This window comes from Erigeron canadensis, chromosome 4, assembly GCF_010389155.1.
Source record: "Erigeron canadensis isolate Cc75 chromosome 4, C_canadensis_v1, whole genome shotgun sequence".
In the NCBI taxonomy this organism is placed as follows: domain Eukaryota; kingdom Viridiplantae; phylum Streptophyta; class Magnoliopsida; order Asterales; family Asteraceae; genus Erigeron; species Erigeron canadensis.
Genome location: NC_057764.1, coordinates 4,164,468 through 4,186,343, shown reverse-complemented (window position 1 = coordinate 4,186,343; position 21,876 = coordinate 4,164,468). Strand labels below are relative to the sequence as shown.

Here is a 21,876-nt window from a genome sequence, read left to right as displayed (position 1 = left end):
TTTTCAGAATAATTTTCCCCTGCAACTTCATAATTCAAAAGGTCTACTTACATGAAATTATTTTAATTCAGTAGGATCTCTACAACTTCATAATTCAAAAGAAAATAATAATATCAATTCAGTATGTTCTCTAAAACTTCATAATTCAAAAAGTCCATCCACATGACAAACTTGTTTACCTGCAGCATAAGTTTTTTAAGAAGATAAGACAACAGAGTAAGCATTCGGCGGTCTGCACAATTTAGTCAGAGATATAGGAAGAAATGCTTACCATTCGTCAGCAAATTTCATCTTCCTATATAAATGTATCTTTGTTTGCTACGCCTCTTCAAGATCATATGCTCTGCTGCATCAGAAATTTCAGTGAACCACTTTGGTCTTCCGAATGATAACATCAGAAATCCTGCTAGCAATCCGAATAGGGTTCCACATGCGTATCCTATCATCACCGACCTCCATGTAAAGCCACTCTCCTCCTCATCACTATCAACTTCAACGAGTGGTTCACGTGGATGCGGGTCGCACATTTTGGGCAATGGATGGCCACAAAGTCCCGAATTCCCTCCAAATGAGTTTTCAAACGACCCGAACTGTGTTCCTTCTGGAATACGTCCCACAAGATGGTTTTGTGAAAGGTTTAAAACTGAAAGAGCAGTTATTCCTGCAAGACTTTGAGGGATCTCTCCAGTGAGTTGGTTCCAAGATAGGTCTAATGATTCCATCTCCGAAAGATTTCCAAGAGAATACGGAATTCGACCGTTGAGGCTGTTGTGAGATAAGTTGAGTGTTATCAGTGACTTAAGAGTACCAATAACGTTCGGAATATCTCCTGTAAATTTGTTATTGGATAGATCAACAATCATGTAGTCATCCAAAATTTTTGTAAATTGGAGATCATAACCTTTCACTGTAACAATGATAGTGTAAAAATATAATCCATAGAAGCTCAAGTATTCCGGATATGTTTTCTCTTTTGGAACATCTTTCATGGAATTAAAATTCTGAAAATAAATATCGGGGAGATGACCTTCAAACGTGTTGTGAGATAAGTCAAAGACTATTAGACTTGGAAAAGGAAGTTTAACTTTCGAAGGGATTTCAATGCGACCATGAAAATTATTTGATTTCAATATAAGAACCTGGAGGTTCACAAGACCTCCTAACCAACCGGGGAATGTGCCATTTAGGTGGTTGTTTCCAACATCAAGTATTTCCAACGATTCACAGCTGGACAAAGAAGTGGGAAGCGCTCCTTGTAATCGATTTCCATTCAAGAATAGCCCACCTATAACATTGTGATTCTCACAAAAACTGGGAATGGTGCCATGAAAATGATTGGTCCTTAGATCTATGACCTGAAGACTGCTGATATCTCTCAAACAGTGCGGAATACTTCCACCAATGCTATTATTCGACATATCTAAGCAATGTAAATGACTCATGTTGCAAACTGATAGAGGGAATGTTCCTTGAATCATGTTGGACTGTAGGTATAGATCTTCTAATCGATTCCACTGAAATTGGGGTAAGCTTGTTATGGAGTTATGTGAAAGATTTAAATGAGACAGTGCATTTCCTCCTATCTCTCCTGCCCAATCAGGAACGTCGCCATGGATCTCGTTATTAGATAAATCTAGATATGCAACATTTATCATGGCTCGTAAGGACTTTGGAAATATTGTAAGGTTGCAAGATGCCAAACCTAAGTGGGTAAAAGCAGGGTTCGCGTACCAATTAGAATTATTGGACATTACAGATAAGCCACTGTACGAGAGATCGAGATATCTAAGGTTTGGTATGCTTAAAAACAACGTATCCAAATCCCATATACCTATGAACTTGTTATATGAAAGGTCAAGGACAGAGAGGTTGATGAGTTGGGTAAAGGATGGTGGTATAGTGGAGCCTTGATTAACCTCGCCATCAAACTGATTTCCACTAAGGGTTAATGTCCGTAATGATTGAAGGTAGAGCCAATTTGATGGCAAGCCTCCAGTAAACATGTTGTAATGAAGGTGAATGTTTTCTAGTGAGGGAAAGGTAAACAACCATGAAGGCAAGGTTCCGCTAAGCATGTTATAACTTAAATCTATCGTAATAAGGTGTGTTAGGTTTGCTAGGGATTCCGGAAGGGATCCCACCAAGGAAAAGTTAGACAAAGCCAAGTAATTTATAGACTTGAGATGACGAGTTGAATTGAAGATCTCTCCTGACAATCCTGTGGACGACAGATCTAACCACTTGAGAGGGTTGTTGTCGGTGCTCGTCATTATGGGTAATTGACCAGTGAGGTTATAGTTATTTGACAAGTCAAGTTTTTCCAAACGTGGAAGATTAAAGATGTTATCAGGTAATTTCCCTAGTAAACCCGTTGTACTAAGATCGAGTGATTCTAGAGAAGAAGATATATTAAGGTAAGCCGGTAAAACCAAAGAGATATTAACATACCACATCACGAGCTCTCTCAAACGACTACAGTTTTGTAGTAGATTATTGAAAGCATTAGGTTGAATTTGGAAACCAGGCAAATTGTTAGAGAGATCAATGGAAACCAGTTTAGAGAGAAATGAGATCTCTGACGGCATCTGGCCCGTAAATATACAATCAGAGATGTTGAGATGTGTTAGACTATGAGAAAACCTCGGGATTTCACTTGGAAATTGGGAAGCAACAAAAGCATTGTGCGCTATGTTAAGTGTTTGGAGGCGAGGAAGATTAAAAAGGGTAGTGTTAGGGTGTATGATACCTTGTAGCATGCCACAGCTAAGATCAAGACCTATTATGTCACCTGTGGAGTGGTCGCATTCGACACCGTCCCAGTTGCAGCAATCTATATCTTTGTTCCAGTTCTTCGTAATCGGATCATATCCAGAACCGGGACACATGTCACGATAATAACTATAGTATGTGTTATTGATGGCGAGGACGGAAATGTTTTGTTTGAAGAGAAGCAAATCAAGGGTCTGTTGAGCTGAGCATTTGTGAGTAGTTAAGCTGGTATTTGAATAAAAGGATGAAGAAACAAAAGAGATTTGAAAAGATAAGAAAAGAGAAACAAAGTAAACCATCTTTGAATTACTCATTTTCTTTATCTGCATTGTACCGAGTCTGTTTAATAATGATCTGGATATATATATATAGAGAGAGAACTCACTATATATGCAATATATATTACAAGAATTTGCTTTTGCAACTTTACTTCTTTCTCATTAATTTGTGGTCAATACTCAATAATCGTTTCTAAACGTAACATTTGGGTTCCATGTAAAGTCATAGTCCAACTGTGCAAAATTTCCAACTTTTAATTGACATGTACCAATAAAGTTTCAATATTTCTGTGTGGAACATTAAAACATTAAAGTTCCAATAATGCCAATCTCCAATTGTCGAACTGCTCAGCCAAGTGATCGATACATCCATTTCAAAACCCCACCGTGCCATTCACCGTATAAGTTTATGAGCTTTGTTATGATCGATATTCCTATTCCAAAACCAATACGCTAAACGCCTTTTGATCTGTTGATCATGACAGAATTTGACGTATTTGATTACATTCAATTTGATGTTTTCTTACAATCGTCCCTAATAAAAAAAAAACTTCATGTGAATTTGCATTTTGCATCCTTATTTTAAGTTTGTTCCGAATGTAACACACATTCATAACTTTAGCAGTAATCTCTAGACATTCAAAAATGACCCTTATGCCTTTGAACACAATCTTTATGCTTGCAAAACCTTAAGAATATCAACTGAAATATATATATAAATACATCGTGATTTGTTTAAGTTTTGTATTTGAAATAGTGAAATCAAACTAAAAAGCCATCATTGAATAGAGCTAATAATAATAATAATCATCTCTTAATATGCACACAAATACTGAAATTGTCAAATATCTAAATTCTAATCCTATAATGTGAGTCGTAAACGAATTCCAAAAGAAAACAAAACCACACGCTTAATATTAAAGTAGTGTTCTAAAATATAGAACAAAAAACGTGGTCCACCAAAATGCGTAAATACTTATTTTGATGGTGATAAAGTAGTGTATATATATTTTTAATTTAAAAAAATGATCTTGCGTTCTGCGTCGTTCTGTAACCATAACGGCACAAAACTGATAAAATGGTGAAAGCTGATGTGGCTTTGAAATAATATTCTGGATGGTTCTGTGTGAGGCAACCATACCTAATGCTCTAATATTCCACCTCAAATTAGATGATATGGAAAATTTGAAATAGGTGGATTTTTGATATATGTTTATCTATTTATTGGTTGTTTTATTGTTTAAGTTTTAAGGTTTTATTTGGTTATGTGATGTTTTTTGTTTTGGTAGTTCAGATTAAATTTCTTGATTTGTATAAAATCTTGAATGAAGATCCTCTAAAGTTGTTTTTCAACTTAATAGGTAAAGTTGAACTGAATTTTGGATTAAAATCAAAGGTCAAGATTTAAATATCATTTTTGAATTTTGGCTCTTGATTTTAATCCAATGGTCAAGATACCAACTTTACCAATAAAGTTGAGTTTTAACTTTAGAGAATCTCAATCTTAAAATTTCATGTTAGTTCTGAGTTAGCTTTCAAGGAAAAATTTCATTTTTGATGTGTAAAAAAAATGTAAATAATTATTATTTGTAAGGAAAATTTCATTGATGATGTTACAAAAATTTAATGTAAATTAAAACATTTTGTTATTGAAATACTAACTCAATCAAATATAACCAACTACTATTAAACCTTTTCCGTAAAATAATTTTGATTTATTTAATAGTATTAACTAATTTAATTAGTAAAAAAATAATACTCGTAATGGCATAAACCAACGTGGTCCAGCAAAGATGATATAACTCGATAATAAATTACTACGGAGTACTAATAATAATCGATAATATGAACAACAGGTAATCAGGTATCATTATCATCATCATCTTCATCATCATATACACATATAATATTTCAATTCAATTCAATTCTTGTAAGCACAATTCTTGTGTCTTCTTATCCTCATTTTAGCTCTTTTTGGTTTATCTCTCATATCAAAAACAATCCCAAAACTAACATTCATTCATTCACTCAATTAATTAATTAGTTGAACATTTTGATCAGTTAAAATAATCTAATAATTTACTGTTAATCATTCTTAAAAATACTTCCTAAGTAATTATAAAAATAGCAAAATTAAAAAATGGGGGAAGCAGCACCAAAGAAGATAATCATAGACACTGATCCTGGTATTGGTATACTCTCTCCCTATCTCTTTTTATTATTATTTTTTTTTAATTTGATCTTAGTGATATTCATAGATGTAAAACTATTTGATCCTTTATATACCCAACATTTTATTTTATTTTATTTTATTTTATTTTTTTTGAGTTTTCGCAAAATACCCATGAAAATTGCAAACCATGGCTTTTGCAATTTTGATGGGTATCTTGTGAAAAATGAAAAACGTTGGATATTATCGTATTTATTTACGATGAATTTTGGTTATTTTGGTCTTTTTAATGAGCTATAGAAAATGATGAACAGATGATGCAATGGCAATATTTCTGGCTTTAAGGTCACCAGAAGTTAATGTTATTGGTCTTACTACTATTTTCGGCAATGTTTACACCACTCTTTCCACCCGAAATGCTTTACATTTGGTAACTCCAATTTTCTTTCTTTCTTTCTTTCTTTTGTTTAGTACATGTTACTGGTGAATTTTTGTTGGTTTTCGGCTTTTTTATACCTCTTAAAGTATGTTTTGTGAACTTATATATAGTTGGAGTTTGCTGGAAGATCAGATATTCCTGTTGCTGAAGGATCTCATGTTAGTTATACGGTACAACATTCGTTCTTCTATCTATTTTACGCCTACTTTCCCTTTGAAGCTCTGAATAACTCGCGAACAAGACAACATTAAAAATCATTATTAAAATTTACAAAGGGAATTAATCCAAGAGGGATGGGATCCCTGTTTAGACTATCCGGGAAAGTCGGGCTTTTGGTTCTCATAGCTTTTGGTTCTCATGTATGCCGCCTAACTGGTATGCCAGTGGCCGTTTCCATCACTTTTTACTTGGTGAACCTTAATCTCTTCCGAGACCTTCAGGATCCCTTGGAGATGGTATGAACATTTAAGCAAAAGAAATTTCACCGCTTTCTTATTATACTATATTAAACATTTAACCCAATTAAATACAAACTGTTGAACTCTTTATTATGCTTCACAAGTATCTCATACCAACTTTTTCGTGTCCAATGAATATATATGAATCAATGATATATGTGTCCAAATTGCGTAACATTGATGTCTTTTGGATTTTGTGGTCATAAAAGAAGTCCCCCTTTTACTCTTCATGCCTGTTTGCATTTTTCTTTTTGGAGGAAATATTTTAGCTTATCCCTGCGTGTTTCTTCTATTTATTTCTTTTTTTCTCTCTTTGCCAAGAAAGCAACAAAGCTTCGAGTTGCAGACTTTGTCCATGGGGTGGACGGGCTTGGAAACCAGAACTTCCCTCAGCCAAATTCAAAACCAATAGATAAGTCAGCAGCCGAATATTTGGTTGAGCAGGCCAATCTTTATCCTGGAGAAGTTACTGTGGTAGCATTGGGTCCCCTTACCAACATTGCCTTGGTCGCGTCTCTAACCTTTGTTATTTTTCGTATATGGATGTATCAGTTTATGGAAACGCCTGTAATTTGACTTCTGATTGATGTAGGCTATTGAACTAGACCCTGCATTCATCAAAAACGTAGCACAAATTGTTCTTCTAGGTGGTGCTTTTGCAGTGAACGGGAATGTGAATCCAGCTTCCGAGGCTAATGTAAGCAACTCACTTTGAAAACCATATAGGCTCCTGTCCACTGTATATATCTAACTTCTAAGAACGATACCTATAACTAAAAAATGTACTAGTATTGCAGTTTGACATATCATGTTCAATTAGTAGATGGATGTGTATATTCCATGTCTCGAAGTCATTTGGTGGATCTGATTACGTATCTGTATCTTCTGTTGGACTGGAATGCAGATTTTTGGTGACCCAGAAGCTGCTGACGTTGTGTTTACTAGTGGAGCTGATGTTTTGGCTGTTGGGCTTAATGTTACTCATCAAGTTATTTTGACAGGTTATTTTTGTTTTCATGTTCTCAATGCTGTTGTAAAATTGTAAATATAATATATACATGTATGCATCCTGTATCATGCTAATATTCCGATACATATATTCTTGTCACATAGATACCAAGCAGAGAAGTAGTGCTTTAGGAAGTGTCCTCTGCATGCATAAGCTACCCAAGAGGTTAAGTTGTGTAGGCACTATTTTGTTTGTGTGTGGGTGTGTGAAAGGTGGAGGTGGTTCCTTAGCTGATAATGCACAACTTTGCTAGGATTAGTCTAACATCTCAGCTCAAGTACAAAAATCGTCCTTTAAGATGGAGTTCAGTTTTTGTGTTTATATTTGAACTGAGACAAAGAATTTCACTAACAAAGGCATAAGTGATTATGATACAGTAGTATTGGGATAAAGTTTGTGGAGATAACAAATGCACCCAAGATTTTAGAATTAATCGAAAGTAGTAGGGTGTCAGGGAAAAAGATTTGGTGAATGTTTATTTGAAACAGGGATGACCTGACGTTCATGCGAAAGATGACACGTAAATCATGATACCTTATGTGATAAGCTCTATAGCAACAGATTTATTCAGTTTTTTCAAATAATTATATAGACCAAGTCTCAGTTAATTTTATTCCAAAAGTATAAGTTTCAAATTCGACTTACAGCATATAATAGAGGCATTTGGTGGAATGAGACAAATTTTGCAGTGATATATATGCTTTGAAAAGGATACAGTTGCTTCTCTGCTTGTTTAAATGACTTATAATTGTTCCATCAGCACTATTACATAGAAATAATTGGTACCCCCGAAGTTGAGATAGATCAGTTGGCTAAAATAAGTAAAATTTGAGAAATTGGACTTGTGATTTTTTAGTTCTTCTACATTTTAGTTGGTAAGTTGATGCGACAAGTTTAGAGTTGTTGATGTACCAAGTATATAACATTAGGGGTATATGATTCAGTTCAAAGCCAAAATACTATTTCTCTTTAGTTGATTAGGTCAACAATAAAGCTCATTAATTTAGGAAAACTATTGTCATTTAGGATGGTCTAACAAGTGCTGGGGTACTTACATCAATCTTTAAGTTATAAGGTAAACCTGGCTATTTTCACGTAATTGGGAATCTATATCTGCTTTCTTAGGTATTGAGTTTATTGGATAAAAAAGCTTCTCAGATTGATTAGCAATAAATTACATCTAGGTGTTCATATATTCCACTCCATCAAAGGCCAATTGTGTATATCCTGTATATCCTAGAGCATACGATTGTTATTTATATTTGTTCCATGCTTTTTTTATGCTACCGAAGATTTATTGGACAATCTTTTAGCTTTAATCTTTGGATGATTTCATTTCACATTCTTAACTCAAGCAACGATAATAGACTATCTGATAGAATCTATATTAGGTATATTTTCTGTTAAATATGTCTTCATAGTTTTGATATCCATACACCCATTTACAGTAGCTAATATGTTTGTAGATCATCAGCGTGACATCTTGGCAGAGTCAGATGGAATATTTGCGAAGTATTTAAGCAAGATCCTGGAATTCTACTTTTCTTATCATCGTGATGCATACAGCATGAAAGGTATATGTTTGAGATAACCAGATTGTTAAACTCTGGTCTCTGGGTTGCTCATGTCATCTATTAATCTTGTTAATGATTGAAAGAAAGCCATTTCTTGGTCATCTGCTTCTGATGCTAGTGCTGGGACATTTTTATAGGTGTTTACCTTCATGATCCAACAACGATTCTTGCAGCTGTTAATCCTTCACTTATGACATACACTGAAGGTGTTGTCAGAGTCCAGACATCTGGCATCACAAGGGGCCTAACATTGTTTTACAACAAACAGAAAAGGTACACAAGTTTTATTTCATGCCTCAGTAATTCATTTTCGTAGTTCCCATTTAAAAAACTACCCGACAGGGCAGCATGATCAGTACTGAATTTGTTATTAGGTTGTTTTTATTGAAAGTAAAAGTTTTTAGACAGAGCGAGGATTACATCTGTTGACATAGGCTTGTTCAGATTAGGACTCAATTACAAAGAATACATACACACTTGTTGGGTATGGCTTAAAAGATAGAATTAGGATTAGAGTAGTTGGGTAAATATTTAGTCTGTTTTCCTGGAGACTACTAAATATTACTTTGTTATTATATTAGTTCAATAGTTATATAATGTTCTGAACAAGCTGGATTAAGAGGTTTTATGCATTAAATATACAATCGTATGGCATCTCCTATGACCTATTTTTTTCAAGTTATACTCTTATGTAACCCATTTGACCCGCCAGAGAATAAACATAACCTGAATCAACCCATTTTGTAAGATAACGTCTGGAAATTGTATGATAATGGCTTCGCTTCTCATTTTGTCACTTTTTCCAGTTTTGAAAATGTTTTGCTTGTGTAATTGAAATGACTGATCTTTTTTTTTTCCATGTTGAGGAGTTATGTAATATTAATATTGGTTATAAGCAATTAATGGTACATTTGACTATTCAACTATAGTTGTATGTTGGCCACATAATTGTATGCCTTTCAAAAAAACAGTATAGCGGCCATTATGAATTTCATGATGGGGATCCAATGTGGTTCCAGGGACAGGGTGCCCTACTTTACCTTTTTTCTTCTCCATATTTTCCAATTCCAAAAATTTACATCATATAATTATGTAGCCAACATACAGGTAAAATGGAAGTTGCAAAATGCACAGCCAGACAGTTGGGTAAATAGGTGGGGTCAGGTCGAGTTAACCTGAAGCCACTTTTTGTTAATTTTTAAATAATACTCGTAGAAATTTAGAGTGTGTCAAATATGATTACAAAAACTTTATCATTAATTAAATTTTCAAATCTCTTTGGAGAAAGTGATGTATGGTTTAAACACCCGTTGGTCGACTTTTAATCCATTTAATCTTTTCCTTTTCGCCTATTTTTTGAGTTATTAATTTGACCCTTTAGAGATAAAACATAACATAGAATGACACATTCATGATAAAATGTTTGGAAACTGCCTCGTCTTAGAAAAACATAAATGTCGTCCCCGTAAGATTTGCCAGTCTTCCTAAAATTACGTTTAGAAACATTAACACAGTTGTTCAAATACTTCAAACCAATTTTTGACTGAGGTACGACGATTTTTGACCGAGTTTGAGTGAATTTTGGCGAATACTGGTTTTTTGGCTGGTTCGCACAACTCTCCTAGGTCACTGACCTTCTAGCGAGTAATCTCCTATTACCAACTCGGCGGAGTCTCTCAGTGTTTTTTTAAAAACATTTATTGTGCATTGTTTGCTTTGTAGATTTCACAAATTTGACGGTATCTGGTCTTGTATTTTTACTCCACTTATTTTTTCAAGGCATGCATGTTTTTGACATGTATATTGGATTTTTATATTGCAAGGTTTCATGAGGAGACCGAATGGTGTAACAAGCCAACGGTTAAAGTAGCAGTTACTGTGGATGCTCCTGCGATGGTGAAACTGGTGATGGAACGCCTCATGTATTGACAACCTGCTTGTTAATTTGTTACATTGTTTACTTAATGTGAAATAACAAACAATTCTATTTCAATGGCGAATGATTTATCTGTCCTAAAACTTTGTTTCGTGTATCTTGGTTATTCAGGTTTTGGGCAACCACCAAAATATGAATAGGGGTTTGGGTTATTTTGGCAGGTTTCTCTTTACTATATAAGAGGGGTTTGAAAATGGAGCGTTTTGTACTCTTGTTGGTTGATTGATATTGGGTAATGGGGTTTCTGGTTGAACAAGAAGTTGATGGACTAACAAGAAATATTTGCATCAATTGTTGCTCGATCATACCGATTCAACACTTCAATATAAGTTACATTCAAGATAACCACCATTTGGTTTCAGAATAAAACTAAAATCATGTAACCAGGCCAACAATTATAGACAACACCAAAGATTTTAGAACCAATCCATATTCGTTGATGCTCACAATAGAAGCGGTTATGGTTCAAGGTTTAAATGTTTACAAAGGTGTTTGGTTCTTGGTAGTTGTTTTCTCTCTAAATTCAAATAATTATGCCATATTCTCCGAGGTCATATTCCTTCAAATATAACGCGACTTTGATGCTACGACCGATAGCAATAAGGGAAACCTGAATCAACATAAATTTTGTTAGCACATGTTACATAAATAATGCATTTTAGTCAATAAATGTCATAATTCATAGCTGAGGGACTAGTATTATAAAATAGGGAGCGGTTATTTTTCTTATTTGAATAGTCAAAGGCTATATAAGCCTAATGTTAGTGATGTATCATATATCAAATATCAATTTCTCTCCCAAATTCTCTCTATTCTGAATTCCAGTCGTATCAATGGTATCAGAGACATTGCTGCTCTCTCTCTCTCTTCAATCGGCGAGCTCATGATTCCGGTTATCAATTCCGGTGAATCCTTCTTCTCCGGCATCAATTTCATATAAAAAAACCCTAAAATCAACAAAATCATCAAGTTTCTTTCAAATCCACTTCAATTCAATGACTACTACTCGCAATCAAGCTTCTGATATGGAACGTATGCAGAAGGAATTAGCATCAGCTCAAGAGACGATTATCAATTTGAAAGCATTTGTGGATACTTTGACAAAGAATATGGCGACATTTGATAAGCAGAAACAGTTAATTACTCGTGGAGAAGATGAATACATCCATACACATCGTCTAGCTAAGCTTGATTTCCCTAAATTCGACGGTGATGACATGGAGGGCTGGAACTATCGATGTGATCATTTTTTCACCATTGATGATACTCCAGAGCATAAGAAGGTTCGCTATGCAGCAATTCACATGGAAGGAAGAGCACTCGAGTGGCATTTGGCATATCTTCGATCCAGTGGTTCTACAATTGATGATATCGGCTGGCCAGAATACTCACGCGCCATCACGGCCAGATTTGCACAAACTCTGGTTGAGGACGCCATGGGAGCACCGAAAGCTCTTACGCAAACAGGTGATCTCCATGCTTATTGTGATAACTTTGATGCATTATTAAATAAGGTCACTATTCCAGAAAAATATTCTATTAGTTTATTCATACAAGGCTTGAAGCCAGAAATTAAGTGTGTGATCCGTATGTTTAGGCCTAAGACATTGAAAGACACATATACTTTAGCTAAATTGCAAAATCGGGCCAATCAAGCTATAGGATGAGCACTAGTTTTACTAGTTACACTGGATATAAACCTGCCAGTAGTAGAACTAATACTCTTACGAGCAATGCTAAGCAACCTCTATTATCTAATCCTGTGAACTCAAACACTTCTGCATTAGTACCTAAGAGAGTGACAAATAGGTTCATGGAGGAGAAAAGAGCAAAGGAAGAATATTTCTATTGTAATGAAAATTTTGTGGCTGGGCATAATAAGGTGTGTAAAGGTAAAAGGCAATTGTTTTTGGTAGAAATTGAGGACTGTACAGAAGAGGAGGAGAATAAGGAGAATATAGAGGTGGTTGAAAGAGCACCAGAATTGTTGACTGTGCAAGGAGCTCCATCGTATCATACTATGCAAATTGTAGGAACTTTTGGTACTAGAACCTTGCACATTCTGATAGAGAGTGGTTCTACTCATAATTTTATGAGTAGAAGATGGCAGAAAAGCTCAACTGTGCAATTGTTCATATACCAAATGTACTAGTCATTGTGGCAGATGGAAATAGCATGGATTGTGCTAATATTTGTAGAGCATTTCAGTGGAGTATGCAGGGCAACCACTATAAGGCAGATATGTTAGTCATTGATCTAAACAACTATGACATTGTCTTGGGAGTGTAGTGGTTAGCTCCATTGGGGGATATCAATTGGAATTTCACAAATCTCACAATGAAATTCACATTAGAAGGGCAAGAGTGTGTTGAAAGGTGCTCAGCAACAAGGTGTGAGTGTTTGTTCTATGGAGAAGATGAATTCTTTGTTAGGAGTCCAAAAAGAAGTAGTTCAAGCTCAGTTATTTGCTATTCAGGACTAATCACATAATCATAGTGTATTTCACCCCATAGTTGACACTCCTGCATCTAATGTAGAGCAAAAAAAGGATTTGGAGATATTATTAGAGTTGTTTTCTGATGTTTTTGAGTTACCAAAGGGTCTGCCTCCCAAAAGAACTATTGATCATAGGATTCATTTGAAAGAAGGCACCAAAGATTTAAACCTCAAACCTTATAGATATCCCATGGTGCAGAAAGATGTTATTGAGAAAATGACCCAAGAATTATTAGATTCTGGAGTAATCAGAAATAGAACAAGTTCTTTTGCTTCCCCAGTGGTTTTGGTGAAAAAGAAGGATGGAAGTTGGAGGTTATGCATTGATTACAGAAAACTGAATGATGCTACCATCACAGATGTATTTCCTATACCACTCATTAAGGAACTCTTGGATGAGCTACAAGGTTTTGTGGTTTTTTCTAAATTTGATTTGAGATCTGGATATCATCAAATCAGAATGCATGAGGAAGATATATACAAGACTGCCTTTAAAACTCATCAGGGGCACTTTGAGTTTCTAGTTTTACCATTTGGTCTTACTAATGCCCCTGCAACTTTCCAATCACTCATGAATCACACATTTAAAGAAGTATCAAGGAGATGTGCACTTGTTTTCTTTGATGATATCTTGGTGTACAGCACTAGTTTTTTGGTGTACAGCACTAGTTGGAATCAACACCTGTTGGACTTGCAAATTGTCTTACAACTGATGAGAACCAACTCATTGAAAGCCAAAAAGTCTAAATGCTCATTTGCAGGAGAGAGTGTAGAATATTTAGGTCACATTATTACCAAAGATGGTGTTGCTACTGATCCTGCCAAGGTGCAATCCATTCAAGAATAGCCAGTTCCTGTCACAATTAAGCAACTGAAGGGTTTCTTAGGCCTAGCAGGCTATTATAGAAGGTTTGTGAGGAATGGCATTATTGCTAAGCCTCTCACTGAATTGTTAGAAAAGGATAGTTTTAAATGGAGGCAAGAGGCACAAACTGCTTTTGAACAGTTGAAACAAGTATTGAGTTCTCCTCCAGTGCTTAAATTGCCTAATTTTGACAAAATATTTGTCATTGAGACTGATGCTTCATCTAAAGGAATGGGAGTTGTATTAATGCAAGAAGGTCATCCCCTGGCCTATATCAGTAAGGCCTAGTCTCCTAGGCAACAAGGGTGGTCTGTTTATGAGAAGGAGTTACTAGCCATTATCTTTGCAGTCAAACAGTGGCACCATTATCTAGCATCTACTCATTTTATGATCAAAACTGACCATAAAAGCTTGAAGTTCTTACTTGAACAGAAGATAGTCACTCCTCTGCAACAAAAGTGGCTTTCCAAATTACTTGGGTATGATTATAAAATTAGTTACAAGAAGGGGGTAGACAACATTGTGGTTGTGTCAAGAGTACCTAGTGTAGAAGTTTTGCAGATGGGAGTTAGCTCTATTAATGATTTGTTGTGGGGCAGAATTCAAGATTCGTGGCAGGCAGATAAAGATACTCAATCTTTGATCACTAGGTTGACACAAGGTGAGATAATTCCCCATAGATCATGGGATGGCAAATCCTTAAAAAGGAAAAATAAACTTCTTATAGCAAAAGATATGCAATTAAGAAATGATATCATTTCTTATTTCCACTCATCTCCGACGATTGGCCGAGCGAATAAGTCAACTTCTATATTTTCTTTTTCAAGGAAGGCGCGACAAAGCAGAATAGAAAAGCACGGACGAGCCACATGTAGGGAAACTTGCATGTATGGTTCTGGCCGGGGACCGCCTTACCCGTCATTGAAACACAAGCTGGAGACGTATCAACCTATACTTGGTTACCCAGAGCTTTCGATCAAGATGTTCTCGCCTCCCCCGTTTGGGATCATGGAGGAGGGCATTCTTGGGTCATTCCAACATTGGCTAAGTTAAAGGAATTATTTTATTAGAAGCGGTGTCATAAACATGTCCATAAATTCATCAAAGAGTGTTCAATATGTCAGAGGGCAAAGTATGAAACTGTACCATACCCTGGGTTGTTGCAGCCTTTGCCAGTGCCACAGTCACTATTTTCTGATATATCCATGGATTTTGTGTCTGGTTTGCCAAAAGTAAGTGGTAAGGATACTGTTCTGGTGGTGGTGGACAACTTATCAAAATATTGGCATTTTATTCCACTTAGTCACCCATATACTGCAGTCACGGTGGCTAAAGTTGTGCTTGATAATATCTTTAAGTTGCATGGATGTCCTTCTATAATTGTGAGTGATAGGGATCCTATTTTCTTGAGTCATTTTTGGAAAGAATATATGAGGCTACAAGGTGTGGATTTAGCCATCTCTTCTGCCTATCATCCCCAAACTGATGGGCAGACTGAAGTGCTCAATAGATGCTTGGAATCTTACCTAAGAACCATGTGCATGGACAACCCTTTGCAGTAGATAAAGTGGATTCCTTTAGCACAATGGTGGTATAATACTTCTTGGCACTCTGCCATTAAGATGTCACCTCATGAGGCACTGTATAGGGTTAAACCCAATATCCATATTCCATACATTCCTGGAGATACTGCTGTGATGGTTGTGGAGGAGATTCATAGAAATAGAGAAGCAATGATAAGGAAGCTGAAAGCTAATTTGGAAGCAAATAGAAGTAGAATGAAGCAATTGGCAGATGGGAAGAGGAGTGATAGAGAATTTAAGAAAGGAGATTGGGTCTATGTGAAGTTGCATCCCTTTGCACAACATTCACTCAGAGCTCATCATAATAGGAAGCTATCCCCAAAGTATTTTGGTCCTTTTCTGGTTTTAAAGAAAATTGGACATGTGGCTTATCAATTGGATTTGCTAGATTCTGCACAGATTCATCATACATTCCATGTGTCACTCTTTAAGAAGGCTAATGGTTCTCTGCAATAGAGTGTTCCCCTGCCAACTGGACCTCGTTTTTTGTTGCAACCCAGAGCTGTGATTGACAAGAACATTGTGAAGAGGAAGGGTAAGGTTGTTGTTCAAGTGCTTGTTCATTGGGAGGGACTACCATTAGAAGACGCTTCATGGGAGTTCCTGGATGACATGAAATGCAGATTTCCTACTTATGATTTTTGAGGCAAAAATCTTACAAGGGGGAAGTATTGTTACATAAATAATGCATTTTAGTCAATAAGTGTCATAATTCATAGCTGAGGGACTAGTATTGTAAAATAAGGAGCGGTTATTTTTCTTATTTGAATAGTCAAAGGCTTATAAGCCTAATGTTAGTGATGTATCATATATCATATATCAAATATCAATTTCTCTCCCAAATTCTCTCTATTTTGAATTCCGATTATATCAGCACATAACAGTATAAAAAGTGCAACATAGATTGACAATTAAAAACATGCTTGGATGCTAAATCAAATATCAAACCCTTAGGCCCTATCTAACAAATCAAACCAGAAACCTACTTGACATTAATTACTTCGGATCCATATCTTAAGTGCTGATCCATCTGGTTTTGGAAGATCAACTCCGTCTACCATATAAGTTTGATTCGGAAACAGATCACTTCCCTCTACCTGGACTTGCAGTTCCACAACCAGCAGTCTGAGCCTGTAGAAACAGCAAATGATCCTTAGCAAACAGCAATCAGAACAAGTAAAAAAGATTAACTATTTCACTTAAAGATACTCTTAAATAACTTGGACTTGACCTAGTGGATACTCTTGACAACAAATATGCACGCATGACTTGTAATAACATCAAGTAGAACAAAAATGTACCGGAGAAATTGGTGTGTGCATATCTCCACTAAACAGTAAACACGGAAAATAGGTTCAGTTCATAGAGACACCCAAATTCTCAAATATGATGCATATTGTAATAAGTAAAAACTCAATCGATTCGACATTGTCATTATGTGTGAGTTTGTTTTGAGTTTGTGTTAGAAATTTATTAATTTTAGTGTCATTGTCCGTTTTATGTATTTGTCATTGACTAAGGGATTGTTTGTTTTTTTAACCAATAATTGAACGAATTGATAAATAACCTCTGTACGGATTAAATCAATACAGTTGCTTTTTTGTTTATTAAGTAAAAAACAAACACTTTTGATGACTTAATGAATTAAGATTTTTTAACTAAATCATAATTGAGTTTATTAAGTCGTAAATAAACACTACCTAAAAGACCAGGGGATTTTGGGTTAAGCATAATTACGAATTATGAGTTAGGAGGGTGTGGAGTACACACTCATTTAACTAGACGCACTAAAATAAAATGAAGCGTTTATGACTCTGATTTTTCACTAAAAGACACAGCTCATCATGAAAAGACACAATTATTCATGTATAAACATTTTTTCTTTATAATTATTATGTAAATAAAATCTTATTCAATTTCATGGAACTCTATTTAAAAAATATGTTTACCCAATTCAGCGGTGAAGCTAGTTTTCCAAACTTATAACCAGCACAATATTGGCTATTTTAGTAGTATCAAATTGAAAGTTTAAATTCGATGTTGGTCTTAATTCCAGTTTAGTAGTTAATTATTTCAAAATTTAAGGTCTGTCTACATCTTAACCTCCCTCATACACCGTTGAGGTATTGAGGTTCAAAAACCTACAAAAATAGTGAGCAGTCCTTTCTTTCTTTCCTTTCAAAATTAGAAGGAAAAAAAAAAGAATCCTTTTACAATTTTCTTCTATCTTTTTAACGGCAGAATCCTTTTAATTCAATGTTTCTAACCACTCTAATAAGTAATAACCCTTGTGTTGTCTTGATATATAAATGCTGGCATAGTATTCGTATTATTATTTAGTGAATTATTGACTATTGGTCTTGAGTTTGGACCTCACATGATTATAATAATCTAAATACTCGTAATAAGATCCTTAAAGTATTGATACTGGTATTCTTTAATCAAAACGTTTTGTGTGCATATGGTGATATGGATGAATGCGTGTATCAAAACAAGCTAGAAAGATAATTTTTTAATGGAGTCACTTAACTTTTTATATGGTTGGTGGATTGTGTTATATACATATGGTCAAAACTTTTGAGAGATTGATTCTTATGAACACAATAATAAATGATAGTATTGAATTAAATAAATTTGTATTCCAAAAAACTGAGAACAATTCTTCTAATTGAATACAACCTTACACCCGGTACCTATTTTTACAACATAGAAACAACGAACATATTACCCAAAAAAAATAAATAAAATTAAAGAGCATAGAGTTTTAGATCTTTTTTTGAGAAACTACATAAAGTAATAATATAATAACTATAGAATTTTTTAACTGTTTATTAATTTATAAATTTATGCTTATTTTTTGTCTAGATAATGTTGATAAGCCCTAAAAGTGTTATTACATTGTCAATCTAGAATTTTCCTATATAAATATATTTTTTTTTCAGAATTTACTACATAATGTATATGTCATATTTGTATGCAGTTAATTTTACCTTAGTCCCTTAGTTTTTTTATAATTATAATGTTAAATACATTTAAATCCACAAATTTTAAAATATTATTTGAAAGATATAATCCACACAGTGTTACGGTGGTGTTGGAGGCGACGGTGTAGTGATGGAGTTGTCACCCGGTGGTGGTGGGATGACTAGTAATGGCAATACCGGCGACGAGTAATTAAGTAATTTACGTTAAATAAATTAATGTTAAAGGAGTTTCACATTAAAGGTATAGGTTAAAATATGATAGTGGTATTAAGTAAAAATATTATACTATACGTGTTTAAAACTTTTAAAAGTAAAAACGCAAGAAATCATTATAAAGGTCTATAAAGGAGTGGTTAACACTTCAATAATTCACTCCATATAAAAGTTGGAGATCATTTTCTACCATTTAGATAAAAGTTGAGACAGCCTCACTATCTTAGTAAAACTGTCTACATTTTAACTCTCTTTATATACCGTCAAGGTATTAAGACCCAAAACCCATAAAAAACGAAAACTGTGTTACATTTCATTACATTTAATCACTAATCATCATGTATTTTCTTTAAATACTGTTTCATTTGTGTTGGATATGATCCACACAAATCTACATTGAATCAGTATTACTTGTGGCTTGACCAAGTTGCAAACTCAGTCAACATTCTGCTTTAATATTCTCTAGCCACATGCCTTCCAATCATTTCTAGTTGTAATATTCATATTCATCCCACTCTTATTATAGCTAGACTAATAATCTAAATAAAGACAAGTGAACCAGAAGCAGTTGGTAACATTTTCTAAACAGTCCAAAAATGGACACATTGTAAATTACAAATCTTAAAGTCATAATCATCGATCTGAAAACAGTTTGGCTAATACTAAATTGAACAAATTAGTTAAAGAAGGTAGCCATGTGCTTTAGGAATCAAACCTACTCTAATTATGTATTACCAATATATATACTTATGGGACTATTCTATATATATATAAGCATGTTTCAACAAGACTAGAGTATAGTATATGCTATTGTAGTTGAAAAATATGGGCTTTCATGAATTGGTCGAAAAATATCAAAACAATGGCTACAAGAAGCTAACTATGGGTAAGAAGCCCGCGGGGACGCCTAAAAAGGGTGGAACGATGAAGAAAGTGAATAGAAGATTTAAGGGGTTTAGGTTAATGACGTCACGAAAACTCAAGTGGAGGAGTTTTTGGATGGCAATGATGCCGATAAGGAGAACGTTGAGCATATGTTGTGACATGTTGAATAGGCTGAAGGTGGATGGTTCGTATCCGGCCATTGTGTTCACTTCTCAATGGGGACTTCCTGTGCTAGCTCATCCTGCTCCAAACAGAAGTAATTCTAATGTTTCCTTTTATAGAAAGCCTGGTAATATCAGCCATAATGTTGTATTTGCTTAATTAGTACTCTTATAATATATAAATACACAACTTTGCAAGATGAACACACCATCAACCTTGTATAGCATTGGAATGTTTCTTGATCAAATTATAATCTATTTACCAGAATTGTTTTGTTCACCATATGATATGTTAATTAGTGGTTGTTTATTCAATTTAATATAGTGTATTAGTGTATACACTTGAATCATCTTATAAATATATATCAAATAAATTGTATCTCAAAGCTTGGTTTGTTATTTGTTCTGAAATATACAAATAAAGCTTGTTCATCTCCAATTCTGGTCAATTCATTAGAAGACGTATGAATATATGTTTCCTTAGACATGGGGAAAGAAAGGCAATAAAAAAACTTATTTTGAAAGAATTGTAAATATTGGACGACCCAAAGCTCCTCTCGATACACCCAAACCTCCGACGTCAATACACCCATACGACGTTGATGCACCCATACCTGATGGACGACCCCAAAGTTGAATGCCGGCCTTGTAATGGTTAACACCACCACCGACATCATAAGCTTCGACGATGACTACCCCAGCACCAATACAAACGCTCTAACTTTATTATAAATTTTAGTCTCGTGTATACACACTATTAGCTCACCAGCCTCCGGTTCCTAAGAGATTTTCTGGGTTCAAGTTTTACTAAACGCAAACTTGAAATATCAGGAGATTATTGAGTTGCTGAGATTCATCTATACACTAGTGAGATTAAAGGGTACAAAATGGTCCATGAGATCAAAGGGTTCTCATCCAATTACTTTTTTAGAATAATTTTATACTACTCCCTCCGTCCCAATTTAAATGTCCAAGTCAATCTTTCGCAATTTTGACCATTAATATTATTATGTGTGTTTAATAATACTTGGTGAAAATTATATGATTATAAAATACATTTAAAACCTAATTGATTCATATATATTATATCAAGTATACATAATATAAATAAAAATCTAGACGGTCACAGTAAAACAAGAAAGACCCAAAATGTCAAACTATGACATTTAAATTGGGACGGAGTAGTATTTATGCGTATACGTTCTATGATGACTTACATTTCGATGACATTTATAGATTAAGAATATCATTGGCAACATAAATCATTTGATGTTTAAAATAATTTATTATTATTTTTTTCCTTGCTTGGTTGAGTCCTCTTCAAGCATTTGTGGTATTTTGATATGATATAAAATCTATTGTTCCAAAAAATTAATTGTAATTATCAATAAATAAAATAAAATATATAAGATGAGGAAATAAAAAACTTATGTTCCCCTAGTTAAAAAATGGAAGAAGCTTTGATGAAAGTGAGAAAATATATATTTTATTTATTAAAAAAAAATTGAAAACGAAAAGCTAGTGTTGAAATAATAATTGTTGAGCCCATTTGAAGGGGCATCCAAAAATTGACGGGCAAGCCCACCTAAAGTAGAGCAGGCTTACTCGCCTTATTAGGTTTTGTGTTCGTTAGTCTTGGTGTTGGCACGACCCACCGTCTCTATTCGATCATTGACAGGTCGCCCCTCACCCTGACAGGACGGGTTAATCTCTATTACATTACTCACCCATCCTTATTTATTCTTCACACTCCCCACCCACTTTTCCTACGCTGGCCGATGTGGGAACAAAATCCAGCCTACAACAAACTTACAATTAAATATATGAAATGATTGATTTTTCACCCTCTCACCATACATGTAAACAAACAAATTGTCTTTTAACTTTCGTTTTAGTTCTTCTTTTTCTCTTTTGTTAATACTTTTTGTTTCATCGGAAAAAATGTAACAATAGTGAATACAATTTGTAATGCGATTTTTTTTTATTCGAAAAGAATAACACCACAAATCAAACTGAAAGATGAGTTTTTGTAAAATTGTCTAACTATTAGGAATAC

General features: G+C 34.5%; 3 protein-coding genes across 3 annotated transcripts; 2 read left to right on the top strand and 1 right to left on the bottom strand.

Annotated features, from left to right (window-relative positions):
- On the bottom strand, positions 1-2,885 carry LOC122596848 (receptor-like protein 7). The gene is made up of 2 exons (XM_043769497.1): positions 272-2,885; positions 1-179 (listed from the first exon to the last, which is right to left on the bottom strand). Exon 1 carries the CDS (start codon positions 2,883-2,885, stop codon positions 288-290), a length of 2,598 nt encoding a protein of 865 aa, XP_043625432.1. The 3' UTR covers positions 1-179; positions 272-287.
- A 2,125-nt stretch (positions 2,886-5,010) lies between these two features.
- On the top strand, positions 5,011-10,716 carry LOC122595651 (probable uridine nucleosidase 2). Its single transcript, XM_043768063.1, has 9 exons — positions 5,011-5,239; positions 5,532-5,647; positions 5,767-5,826; positions 6,436-6,621; positions 6,707-6,811; positions 7,019-7,115; positions 8,590-8,697; positions 8,835-8,970; positions 10,521-10,716. Exons 1-9 carry the CDS (start codon positions 5,188-5,190, stop codon positions 10,624-10,626), a joined length of 966 nt encoding a protein of 321 aa, XP_043623998.1. The 5' UTR covers positions 5,011-5,187; the 3' UTR covers positions 10,627-10,716.
- An 8,883-nt stretch (positions 10,717-19,599) lies between these two features.
- LOC122596847 lies at positions 19,600-19,980 on the top strand. The gene has a single exon (XM_043769496.1). The coding sequence runs from the start codon at positions 19,600-19,602 to the stop codon at positions 19,978-19,980; it is 381 nt and encodes a 126-aa protein (XP_043625431.1).
- Positions 19,981-21,876: the final 1,896 nt, after the last annotated feature.

What these genes read in the sequence shown, in the direction of transcription:
- LOC122596848 (XM_043769497.1), bottom strand. Translation starts at nt 2,885, where the DNA reads ATGTGTCCCGGTTCTGGATATGATCCGATTACGAAGAACTGGAACAAA.
- LOC122596847 (XM_043769496.1), top strand. Translation starts at nt 19,600, where the DNA reads ATGGGCTTTCATGAATTGGTCGAAAAATATCAAAACAATGGCTACAAG.
- LOC122595651 (XM_043768063.1), top strand. Translation starts at nt 5,188, where the DNA reads ATGGGGGAAGCAGCACCAAAGAAGATAATCATAGACACTGATCCTGGT. An exon ending in CCCTTACCAACATTGCCTTG is followed by an intron (nt 6,622 to 6,706) that starts GTCGCGTCTCTA and finishes TGATTGATGTAG; the next exon opens with GCTATTGAACTAGACCCTGC. An exon ending in TGATGCATACAGCATGAAAG is followed by an intron (nt 8,698 to 8,834) that starts GTATATGTTTGA and finishes ACATTTTTATAG; the next exon opens with GTGTTTACCTTCATGATCCA.